The sequence below is a fragment of the Coregonus lavaretus genome (assembly GCF_964263955.1).
Source record: "Coregonus lavaretus genome assembly, chromosome: 9".
In the NCBI taxonomy this organism is placed as follows: Eukaryota; Metazoa; Chordata; class Actinopteri; order Salmoniformes; family Salmonidae; genus Coregonus; species Coregonus lavaretus.
Window position 1 is genome coordinate 29,833,904 of NC_139996.1, and position 13,011 is coordinate 29,846,914.

The window sequence follows — 13,011 nt, forward strand, 5'->3', positions numbered from 1 at the left end:
TCCATGTCGGTCCCTTTACTCTTCTCATAGAACTTAGTAGCCACACAGGCTACTCATTTAAATGAGTATGTTTACAGATCTGGATTAAATGGATATGCGTAATGATTTTGTTGTTGATAATAGTAGGCCTATCTAGTTTCCCCTGTTGTTCACACACACCTACCCAGTCATCATGCACCCAAGGTCTGCAGGGTGACAGGGTCTATCACGGTCGTCACTAGCTTCTATAGACACAAAGTAATTTCTACAATTTATCTTCTTAACTTTTGATTTTAAACCTAACCCTAACCTTAACCACACTGCTAACCTTATGCCTAACCCTAACCTTAAATTAAGACCAAAAAGAAGCTGTGGAATCTGACTTTGTGGCTATGGAAGCTACTAGTGGAAATCGTCTATGACAGTCTCTGAAATAAAATTGTATTCTGCTCCCACCCAAAACGGAAGTGATTGTAGTCCAACCATAGTTTTGTCTCGCGAGAACATTCTACAGCTGTCATAGTTCGTTCTAGGAAAGTAGTATTGGCAGCATCGAAGAGTAGGGTCCAAGATGCATAGAGCTGTCAACAAAACACATTTCAAACAGTTGGTAAGTACACGATAGACGCATATAATTATATTATATTAACTAGCTAAGTAACTTGCTATTCATTCGCAATGTGGCAAATGCAAATAAGCACAAATAGTACAATGTTGCTGGTGCCTGATAGACACTTAATGTTAGCAAGGAAGCTAGCATGTTAACTAGCAGTGCACAGTGCACGAAAACAGAACAAGGTTAAAATGGCATTGATTTCCTTTGCTATATTCATAAAAATGAAAAAGTCGATTGCCACAGTTTGAACATCTGATCATAGTTGATGGCACAGCTAGCGTCCTTAGCTAGCTGAAAATAGCTAGCAGTTATGCAACCTCGTAAACGATCACTTAAGAAACTAAAAAAATGGCCATGCAATGATTTTAAAGACATTGAAGCACCATTTCAATAAAGACAATCATTTAATATATGCTAAATCTATTAAACCTGTATTGTGCTGTGACGTTGGCTAGACTGCTGTGAATGACCTCTACTCTAGAAACTGCCTTTCAGACACAGGTTCAGATAGAGCAGCTGGTACTGACTGTCATGTTTTAGCTTGGTGATAGGATTGATACTCCCTGTCAAAGGTTGTATAAGCCAATGTTTAGCTCTGATGTTATGTCATTGTTTACTGAAGGTTCTCACAGCTCCCTCCTCCCATCAGGTGGTGTTATAGCTCACACTTTCTGCTATAACTTACCTCCAATAAATAACCCACTAGATGTTGTTTTCCCAAAAAGCTACACCTAAACAGAACCAGTAGTATCCGGTATGAACTCAATATTAATGTTGCCTTGCTCTTTATAGGACTACCCAAAATGCTGTTGTATTATTAGTAGCTTTTAAGCATGGGTGTTTAAGTTTGATAGGCATTAGAGCCATGTTATCAAGGTCGATTCGTCCATTAGGCAGGATTAGGCGGCAGCCTGAAGAGGGAGGCATTTTCCGAGCTAAACTGACCAAGACGCACCTCCAACAACACATAACACCTCACATAATTCTGCCCAAAAACAATGAAAACTTCTCTCACCCAGTGGCATATGGGCTATTTAGGTGAGCGCTGATGCCACCGCATGATAAGCATTGCCAACTTTGTCAGGGGCGCAAAATATTTATCTTGTCCATACCCAGCATGCATCTCCAGGGTGCTGTTGGATAGACGCAGCGCTGCGGCTCTCCACCAACGCTCAAATCATCTAACATAAATCATGTACACCCATGACTGGGTGGCCAAACACGACTCCAACACCATCATTACGTTTGCTGACAACACAACAGTGGTAGGCCTGATCACAGACAACGATGAGACAGCCTATAGGGAGGAGGTCAAATACCTGGCAGTGTGGTGCCAGGACAACAACCTCTGCCTCAATGTGAGCAAGACAAAGGAGCTGATCGTGGACTACAGGAAAAGGCGGGCTGAACAGGCCCCCATTAACATCGACAGGGCTGTAGTGGAGCGGGTCGAGAGTTTCAAGTTCCTTGGTGTCCACATAACAAACAAACTATCATGGTCCAAACACACCAAGACAGTCGTGAAGAGGGCACGACAACACCTTTTCCCCCTCAGGAGACTGAAAAGATTTGGCATGGGTCCCCAGATCCTCAAAAGGTTCTACAGCTGCATGATCGAGAGCATCCTGACCGGTTGCATCACCGCCTGGTATGGCAACTGCTCAGCATCTGACCGTAAGGCGCTACAGAGGGTAGTGCGTACGGCCCAGTACATCACTGGGGCCAAGCTTCCTGCCATCCAGGACCTATATACTAGGCGGTGTAAGAGGAAGGCACAAAAAATTGTCCAAGACTCCAGTCACCCAAGTCATAGACTGTTCCCTCTGCTACCGCACGGCAAGCGGTCCCGGAGCACCAAGTCTAGGACCAAAAGGCTCCTTAACAGCTTCTACACCCAAGCCATAAGACTGCTGAACAATTAATAAAATGGCCACCCGGACTATTTACATTGACCCCCCCCCCCATCTATGCATAGTCACTTTACCCCTACCTACATGTACAAATTACCTCAACTAACCTGTACCCCCGCACATTGACTCAGTACCGGTACCCCCTGTATATAGCCTCGTTATTGTTATTTTGTGTTACATTGTATTTTTTTAAATGTTGTTTTACTTTAGTTTATTTAGTAAATATTTTCTTAACTCGTTGTTGAACTGCATTGTTGGGCTTGTAAGTAAATATTTCATGGTAATGTCTACACCTGTTGTATTCGGCGCATGTGACATTTTTTGTTTTTGATTTGATGTAACCATAGTAGAAAGTTTAGTAGCCTATGTGGTTTTTCTGAAGCTTAGACTGGAGATCATATTTCTGACAATGTTATGAGACACAATCTTTCACATCATGCACGTGTCTCCTATCAAATAGCCTAAATGGCACCCTATCAAAAAGAAAAAGAGCTTCGATTTGAATATGACTTAACATGTTAACAAACACCATATCCTAAAAACAGGACAGGTTAAAATAAAATGGACAATATAGAATGAAATTAAGCTACTCGCGACTTCTGTCCTGGAATTTCACTCCGTGGGCTAAATTGTCATTAACCACTGATTTCAACTGTAGGCCTATTCATACATTTTTGACGAGCTGATCATAGCGAAGAAGAAAAGACTTCTGCATTTCCCGCTGTGTAAACACATTGATTCTCATTGCAAATAGGCTCAGAATAACTCCTGATAAACCTGGGTAGCTGATATGCAGATATTAAATAGCCAAAATAATTAGGCCTAGTCTTAAGCCATGGTCATGAATCAGACGGTACGACATGGATGGGCATTCATACAATTGCATTACAGGCTGACACTGTAGGCTACACTATTCTAGTTTTGTGGGGATAGGAGGAGGGTGGCAGAACGGCCAGGACCGGGGCTGACTATTATGTTTATGTTATGTCCTATTTATTGAAAATACCTTTTCCCCGTAGTCTGGTCTCCTCCAGAGGTTTCAAAGCACCTTAGTGGTGGCAGAACACAACAATGACAAGCTGACCCCCATTACGCTGAATGCTATCACTGCAGCCAAGAAACTGGGAGGAGATGTGTCCTGTTTGGTTGCTGGAACAGACTGTACAAAGGTCAGTTAAAATCATGGGTTTGATCATCAGACAAATAACCTGTTGAAAATGGATGTCCAGACCTACCCTGTTAGTTTTTTTTTCTTCAAGGGATTGATTTGCTGTATATTTATAATATTTTCAGGTTGCACAGGAAATCAGCAAAGTCCTGGGTGTGAAGACAGTTTTGATTGCTCAAAATGATGCTTACAAAGGCTCTCTGCCAGGTATGTATATCCACAGTGTGAAGCAGATGCAGCAAACAGATTCACTGAAGCTGTAAATGAGTTGGAAGAAGTTTTACTTCTACAGTGTCTTACTTGAAATATAAAGTTAGTATGTTACATTTGAGGGTTATTTTCGGTCAATTTGCATGTAGTGTTAACTGCAACTTGCATGTCTTTCCACAGAGGCGTTGACTCCACTTATCCTGGCAACCCAGAAGCAGTTCAACTTCACCCATATCTGTGCTGGGGCATCTGCCTTTGGGAAAGTAAGATTATAACACCCTTATATTCATAATTCAGTGAGGTCATTTGTCACTCCTCAGCAAAGGTGTCTGCCTGCAGATGATTTCATACAATGGATTTGGTTTCATAAGGCTAGTGTAAAAAAACATAGCTGTTATCAGTATGCTGTATTTTTCATTCATGGTTTCTGGAAGTTATTTGTAGGGCATCTTTGGCTGATCGTTACAGATTGCCTTATATCCCTGCTTATTTACCATCCTGTCTTTTGTAGAACCTGCTCCCCAGACTGGCTGCCAAGTTGGATGTTGCTCCTATTTCAGACATCATTGAGATCAAATCCCCTGACACCTTTGTCAGAACCATCTATGCTGGTAACTAGCTTTTTGTGAACGTGTTATGAGAAGATACAGTACATTTGAACTTTTGTACGTATTGTTTCCCCCCCAAGCCAACCTAAGATGGCGTTCAGATTTCTTGAGCACATTATATATCACCAATGCAGTTTAGACTGCTTTAGACATTTTTTGGTACGCTATGTGGATCTTGTTTGAAATTATCATGGGAAATCATTTGGATGTGGGACTGCTCTTACGAATTTCACCAGTAACGCACCAATTCTCCATGTACACAATACTTACATGTACCATAGGGAACCGGTTTGTTTGTAAATCTATAGCTAAATCAGCCTTTTGGCAATACCAGCTATGATTAGATCCCAAAAGCCTAATTTCTCAATTGCACTAATGGGCTAAGAATAAATCAACCTTTGCTGTTTGTCATGTCCAAATAGGTGTACCTTGAGCCCAGAAGATTTATTCCAAATTAGACTATCTGTGTGAAATAAATTCTCTATTTTAATTCCCAGTTGTCATCAAAAGAGTTGCATTCGGTAGAGTTACAAAACATCACTGTTGTTTGTCTCATTCACAGGAAATGCTCTCAGCACTGTCAAGTCTAATGAAAATGTCAAGGTTTTCACTGTCAGAGGGACATCCTTTGAGCCCGCTGAGGTGGAGGGAGGCAGTGCTACATCAGAGGAAGGTAGCTACAGTACTAACCATGTACTGATACACACCTGAAAAGCACACATACAAAAGCCATTGTTCTTGTTTATCATTCAAAAATCAATTGTTTAATTTCCTGGCTGGATAACATATTTGTCAGGGTATAGTTAAAAGTAAGAAGACATGAGACAGTTTGTCCTTGAGATGCAGTTTTGTTATTTAATATGATCCTCTGATGTTTCCTCACATTGTTATTTGTTTATTTCAGTTGCTGCGTCCGCTCCCGCTGGGATGTCTGAGTGGCTGGAAGCGTCCTTGACCAAGAGTGACCGTCCAGAGCTGACCAGTGCTAAGGTTGTGGTGTCCGGAGGTGAGAGCCACCTTACTTCATACTATTTGCCTTTACTTGACAAATTAATTGATGTGTATGCCAAATGTTTAAAGAAATCACTATTGTCTTGCCCTTCTTTTAGGAAGGGGCCTGAAGAGTGGAGACAACTTCAAGCTGCTGTATGACCTTGCTGACAAAATGAATGCCGCAGGTAAGTGTGTGATTAGAATGAGTCTTTGAATGTTGACCAAAAAAATTACGTTCTGTATTTGTATAAGTAGCTAGGTTTTCATCCAATTGGCGACAGATTTTCATGCAAATACTCTAGAATCCACCAAATTGACTTTTTGTGGATAGAAATCAGTGTGTGATGACGTAGTGCACACAAAATTCACTTTTTCGCTTACGTTTTCATGTACCGCATAAAAATCTGAAGTTTAATATGTTTCTAACACATTTTCAATTCTACAGATAGTTTTGTCACAAAAACGGTTGCGTTAAATAGCAAATGTGCCTACTCTGGTCTTGGCCCGTGCGCTCTAGCCAACAGCTAGCAGATACAGTGCGGGTAGGCTGTGCGGGTATAGTCTACATGATGAGATTATTATGGATAACAGCAAGAATACAGTGGGGAAAAAAAGTATTTAGTCAGCCACCAATTGTGCAAGTTCTCCCACTTAAAAAGATGAGAGAGGCCTGTAATTTTCATCATAGGTACACGTCAACTATGACAGACAAAATGAGAAAAAAAAATCCAGAAAATCACATTGTAGGATTTTTAATGGATTTATTTGCAAATTATGGTGGAAAATAAGTATTTGGTCACCTACAAACAAGCAAGATTTCTGGCTCTCACAGACCTGTAACTTCTTCTTTAAGAGACTCCTCTGTCCTCCACTCGTTACCTCTATTAATGGCACCTGTTTGAACTTGTTATCAGTATAAAAGACACCTGTCCACAACCTCAAACAGTCACACTCCAAACTCCACTATGGCCAAGACCAAAGAGCTGTCAAAGGACACCAGAAACAAAATTGTAGACCTGCACCAGGCTGGGAAGACTGAATCTGCAATAGGTAAGCAGCTTGGTTTGAAGAAATCAACTGTGGGAGCAATTATTAGGAAATGGAAGACAAACAAGACCACTGATAATCTCCCTCGATCTGGGGCTCCACGCAAGATCTCACCCCGTGGGGTCAAAATGATCACAAGAATGGTGAGCAAAAATCCCAGAACCACACGGGGGGACCTAGTGAATGACCTGCAGAGAGCTGGGACCAAAGTAACAAAGCCTACCATCAGTAACATACTACGCCGCCAGGGACTCAAATCCTGCAGTGCCAGACGTGTTCCCCTGCTTAAGCCAGTACATGTCCAGGCCCGTCTGAAGTTTGCTAGAGTGCATTTGGATGATCCAGAAGAGGATTGGGAGAATGTCATATGGTCAGATGAAACCAAAATATAACTTTTTGGTAAAAACTCAACTCGTCGTGTTTGGAGGACAAAGAATGCTGAGTTGCATCCAAAGAACACCATACCTACTGTGAAGCATGGGGGTGGAAACATCATGCTTTGGGGCTGTTTTTCTGCAAAGGGACCAGGACGACTGATCCGTGTAAAGGAAAGAATGAATGGGGCCATGTATCGTGAGATTTTGAGTGAAAACCTCCTTCCATCAGCAAGGGCATTGAAGATGAAACGTGGCTGGGTCTTTCAGCATGACAATGATCCCAAACACACCGCCCGGACAACGAAGGAGTGGCTTCGTAAGAAGCATTTCAAGGTCCTGGAGTGGCCTAGCCAGTCTCCAGATCTCAACCCCAAAGAAAATCTTTGGAGGGAGTTGAAAGTCCGTGTTGCCCAGCGACAGCCCCAAAACATCACTGCTCTAGAGGAGATCTGCATGGAGGAATGGGCCAAAATACCAGCAACAGTGTGTGAAAACCTTGTGAAGACTTACAGAAAACGTTTGACCTGTGTCATTGCCAACAAAGGGTATATAACAAAGTATTGAGAAACTTTTGTTATTGACCAAATAGTTATTTTCCACCATAATTTGCAAATAAATTCATAAAAAATCCTACAATGTGATTTTCTGGAATTTTTTTTCTCATTTTGTCTGTCATAGTTGCCGTGTACCTATGATGAAAATTACAGGCCTCTCTCATCTTTTTAAGTGGGAGAACTTGCACAATTGGTGGCTGACTAAATACTTTTTTCCCCCACTGGATATCAATATTTGCGCAAAAGGCACCGCCATTTCTCGCATAATACATTTTACAGACACAAAAAGATCCCACCATGTCAAACGAACAAATTATCTGTCTGCATTTATACAATTGTGCTGAATCTTCCTGTTTCCATCATAGTTGTCGTGAATAATTTTTTTTATACGGTATAACTTTACAATAAAAATATTGGTGAAATAATTTGATTGACAGCAGTAAAGTAGGTTTCAATTGATTCTCCCCACAGTTGGTGCTTCCAGAGCTGCTGTGGATGCTGGATATGTCCCCAATGACATGCAGGTTGGACAGACTGGCAAGATTGTGGCCCCTGTAAGTGACAAACTCTGAATAATTTAACATTCATCCTATTCTTTGATAGGCAATGTTGTGCTCACAATGGTGTCATCTGTAATAATATTGCACAATTATTCAAGATAAACCTTTTGTAGAAACATGTGTGTATACTTACAAAGAAATAGTTCTGAAAATGTGAAGATATATTTTCTGCGGAGTTACCCACCCAGTATTGACTATTGTGCAAGTTGCCCGCAGCTTGACAAAGGCCTGTGACTTTAGATGCAAACACAATTCCTGGAATTTAATGTTCTAAAGATGGATCCCTTTGCCCTTTTAAAAAGGTTAAATTCCCATTATCCGATTCAAATGGGATATCCCAGCTGTGATTATCCACACATTTGAAATGTAGTTAATGGCACATTTATGCTCCTAAATGATTTAGCTGATCCATTAGAGAGCAGAGGACAGCACAGCACAGTGCAGTGGGTATCTGCTCAGAGCCACAGACCAGGCCATTCTGCCCAAATTGGATTTTGCTAATGTTTTGAGAAGCTTGTCAAATGTGGGCTAAAAGCTGAAATCCGCGTAAGGGCCAATGTTCGTTCCAGCACATTTATTGTTTTTGTTTAGTTTATGAAACGGAGGAGAGGAGCATCCAGCATCATGGTAAACATTTTTTGCAGTACATACTTAGTGCTGTTCTATCGCTTATGCAATGATGTCTGAGGGATCGTTGTTTGAAATAACTTCATTGTTGTTGTAATATCGCAAACGGACGTGGCAGTTTCACCATTACGGATTCCAGCTTTAATGTATTCAATAACATTTGAATGGCAGTATTTTTATCCTCTTCATATTTGTCAGTCAGTTGTTCATAGTCCTCATGCAAACCATTCAGAGGATTCAAGTATTAGATGTTCATTTTTGATCGCTACCTTCAGGCATTGTTAGGACAGAAGAACCATGCATGTCATATCAGTGTGACTGACTGTCTGACATCTTTTTTATTTGACAAATGTCCCCTTGAATAGCACAAAACTGTGTTCCTTCTTGTTATGTGTATTTGAATGAACCGCTTTTGACAGAATGAATATTTAGCGAATCAACTATTTGCAGGCTTTAAATAGTAGTTCTATCCAGTATTGAACTGCTCCAGTTATAGTTTTGCTGAAATTAACTTAATGAAATTTGAAAGAATCTCACATCACAGATGTCAGCATGTATTTCACAGTTTAGCTTTTGCATATTTATGTATATCAAAGGATCGTCACATTAGCATTCAGTAGCCTAAACTCTTTATAAGACTGTCTTCACCCTACTGTCCTGACGTTTACAGACAGTGTGCCATTGTATTGTTTATGTAATCTAAGCTGTGGGTGTCATGCCTGAGCAACGTTTCAGGCGAGTACCACATTCGGGGAACAGCTTGGCAACGGAGCAGCCAGGTTGTCATGTTGCGGTCTTTTGTTGTTTTTATCGGATAACAATAGCATCACCACACTTGAACGACTAGCTAGCAATACAATCATGTTGCATGCAGGGAGTTGCTTTCACACCTGAGGGAAAGCTGGGTGTGAAATAGTAGGCTGAAACAGCGCTTAATGCTATTTTAGCAACACAACAGCAGGTGGCCCTGTCTGGCCTTCTAATTGAACATACAAAGCTGCTAAAAGAGCATAAAGAGAAGAACTCTGAGAAGATTCTCCAAATAGGCTAGACATTGGACTCTTGCTAGTACCTTCTTGTTTTAGTTTTTTTATTTTCGTCTTTTTGTATGTACTCTGATCTTTCCATACAGTGATACTTGAGAACTACAACATACACCATGTTTTGTGGTCATTTTATCTCTGCAAGGACAGTACACTTGCTGGACAGGACAGTGCCTCTCATTGTGAAATATCGGTCCTCACTTCTAGTCGTTGGCAGACTAGAACATCATAAATTGATGTTCTGCTCCTCTGAGACTACTCCAATAACATTAAGTAGCACTGAAATATTCATATGGCAGTGCATTAAGCTGAAAGCCTCTGATGTGTTTTTCCCATAGGTGAGGTGGATGCTTGGAGGGTCCTACACTCTGCTACACCACCCCCCAGCACTCTCCCTCTGAGAGATTACACAGCCTTGGTCAGGGTCAGCACTAGAACAACCCCATACTCTAAGGAAACCCAGAACTGTCCTGCAATCAGCTGCATCTGTACTAGGGTGCCAATGACGGCCTTAGTGGTGTTATGATGGTTTTCTGGAGATTGATGGAAAAAAAGTTATTCAATAAATATTGTAGGCCCACATATTATACTACCGGTATTGAGTCAGTTGCAGCATTCCTGCAATAAGGTGTCTTACCTGTGTTCAGCAGCCTGAAACAACTGGGACTACATAGATGTGGCTGTGCACCAAGCGCTTGTATTATGCTGATACAGCTTGTTTGTCATCTTGTTCTCTCTGCAGGAATTGTACATCGCTGTTGGTATCTCTGGAGCTATTCAGCATCTGGCTGGGATGAAGGACAGCAAGGTACAGTACAGTTAGCATTCTTGCTTGTTTCTTCCCTGTCCCTTTATACCAGAATGTTCTATCATGTATACAGAATAGGCATGCAGCATTATTATGAAACACATTTTCCTTTGCTCTACAGACTATTGTTGCCATCAACAAGGACCCAGAGGCTCCCATCTTCCAGGTGGCTGACTATGGTCTGGTGGCTGATCTGTTCAAGGTGAGATAGCAGGCCGACTGTGTTGGAGGAATATTCACCCATGAGGAAACATTACCAAACACTCTTGCCATGAATAGCTGATCAGCAAGACACCGGCATTTCAATAACCAAGACATGACAACTGTGACAGTCGGAATATTACATTCACCATTTCCCTGATCAATGTTGCAAGAACCATTATTATTCCACCTAATGGAAATGTGTTGAATTATTGAGGTGCTGAATTAATCAGAGGTGAGTTGTGGTCTGAGCTTGCTGCTGTGTAGAGATACAACAGCGTTCCTTCAAACCATAAGTTCTCCGGTTTTATTTTCTCTTCCCTAGTGCCAGGACTTTACATGCTTAGCTGCCTTCTAGTGTCTGGCTGGCACATGTGTGCCAGAGGGTTGGCACACTCTTGAACAAGAGGGCCTGTGCTTTCAGTGAAAGTGTAGTAGCATTTATTTTAATGTGTGTGTCCTGTTGTTCATCTTTTCTTTACTATGGCGGTGGTGGTGCGTGAGAGGCCCAGGTGTTCTGGGTAAACTCTGTAAAAGTGATTGGTAATAATAGCTTGTGGCAGCAGAGTTGATCACTCCTCAGATAACTGATTAAAATATATGGGCTTTCTCCTCTTCCTTCAATTGAAAACTGATCTGTGGGACACATTAGACTCGTGTGCTACTGATATAGTTTGTCAGTATGTCATTCATCAGACAACCCTGCTCATGTCCCTTAAATCAGTTACTCTCAGATTTGAATTGGTTTGAATGAATTGATCTTAAATGGTGTCACCCCAAACCGTGAGACTAAACACTTACATTTATCTAAAAGCTCAACCTTCTATTTCCATGTTGCAAGCACACACCATGTCCATTGTGTCAACCTTGCTAGATATGCCCGGTTAGGGGGTGCAACCATCTTAAGCTACTGTTTTGTCTTTGTCTCACTAGGCTGTCCCTGAGATGACTGCAGCGTTGAGCAAGTGAGCCAACATTCAGCTAAGCAGCCATCCCATCACTACCTGGGTACCAAGACCACACAGTTACAACTCTCCTACAATCTCTGCCTTAAACTGTTTCTGGAGCTAGTCTTCTGGGAACACTAATAATGTTATCATCCTTCTTCCTAAATGGAAACAGAACAACACTCTCAGTTTATAAACCGGACTTCTGTTTTTATGTACGTAGGTATGATATGCCACCAGTAACGTTTGGCTTACCTGATGTAGGTGATCTTTTTTTCTCCCTATTAGTGCATATTTTGTAACGTGTATTTAACGTAGCGTCACAATAAAGGTAATCTTCGGGAAGTCTAAACCTTCCTCCTCACTAATTCACTTTTATTCATGTGTAGCTCACCAAAGGCTCTTGGTATCAATGATAAAACTGATTGTAAATGACTGTTATTTTACCATGTTTGCCTTTTAATTGCTTTTACTCTGCACTGAATTCCCTTCATGATCAATTTACAAAATGCCTGTTGACATTCAAGTGCGCAGGATTAGTTTGCCATGTCTAAAAGCAGATATTTTTAAAGGTTCATGCTATAATACTTTTTCTTCTGACCAACACTTTACACATCTTCAATTACAAACCCCTCGAGATTTGGTAGCTGAAACGTCCCTCAGTCGCTCACGTGTCTGGCTTAAAAATATTTTGTAATATAATTTGAATACAAACTTTAGCATAGATAATGTAGAAAGACAAAGGTAAGAAATAAGCTGAGCTCAACACATTAGAACACAGATCAAATGTACCCTGCAGTAGTCCGATCAGAGAGGACTGTACTTAATGTTGGGGTCTGGAGACTCCAGGTTGACTTTCAGTATGGTTTGTTTGTAAAATATCTGTTTAGTGTGGCTCATACATCATAATATGATTGCCAATTAGTAGTTGTCTTGTGATCAGTCTACTGTCGCCAATCCCTAAGCAAGTATATCAGACAAACAAAGCACCCAGTTCCACCCACACATACCCAGCCCCATCACTAAATGATATCACATTCAAAAGCATCAGCCAGTCACATTTCTGCAGATCCCTGCTGTCTCAGAGCTCGGGCTAATGCCCCAATGCTGGTTTCTTTTGGTGACTCCATATACTCATTTATTGTGGCAATTCCTGATAGATGTTCAGTGCCTAAAGCACGTTTCCCTGTCCTCAATGGATGATGTGCTGCGCTAGCAGAGCTGCCATTCACAGTTCCAAGGTGCTTTGGCGATGAGGAGGATGGCTCTGAGTTCATCTTTAGTGTTAGTCAGTGAGTTTCAGGAGGGTCTTTGAGGAGTGAGTCAGTGCTGGCTAAGAGATACAATACCCCCTGTAGCCCTT

The 13,011-nt window shown here is 41.4% G+C and overlaps 1 protein-coding gene across 1 annotated transcript; it reads left to right on the forward strand.

The window, feature by feature from the left end:
* The first annotated feature begins 452 nt into the window (after window positions 1-452).
* On the forward strand, window positions 453-12,016 carry LOC311134570 (electron transfer flavoprotein subunit alpha, mitochondrial-like). The gene is made up of 12 exons (XM_084168279.1): window positions 453-589; window positions 3,525-3,674; window positions 3,799-3,880; window positions 4,064-4,146; window positions 4,395-4,494; window positions 5,054-5,164; window positions 5,396-5,497; window positions 5,601-5,669; window positions 7,934-8,016; window positions 10,435-10,500; window positions 10,622-10,702; window positions 11,635-12,016. The coding sequence occupies exons 1-12, from the start codon at window positions 551-553 to the stop codon at window positions 11,668-11,670; spliced, it is 1,002 nt and encodes a 333-aa protein (XP_084024405.1). The 5' UTR covers window positions 453-550; the 3' UTR covers window positions 11,671-12,016.
* The last annotated feature ends 995 nt before the right edge of the window (window positions 12,017-13,011 follow it).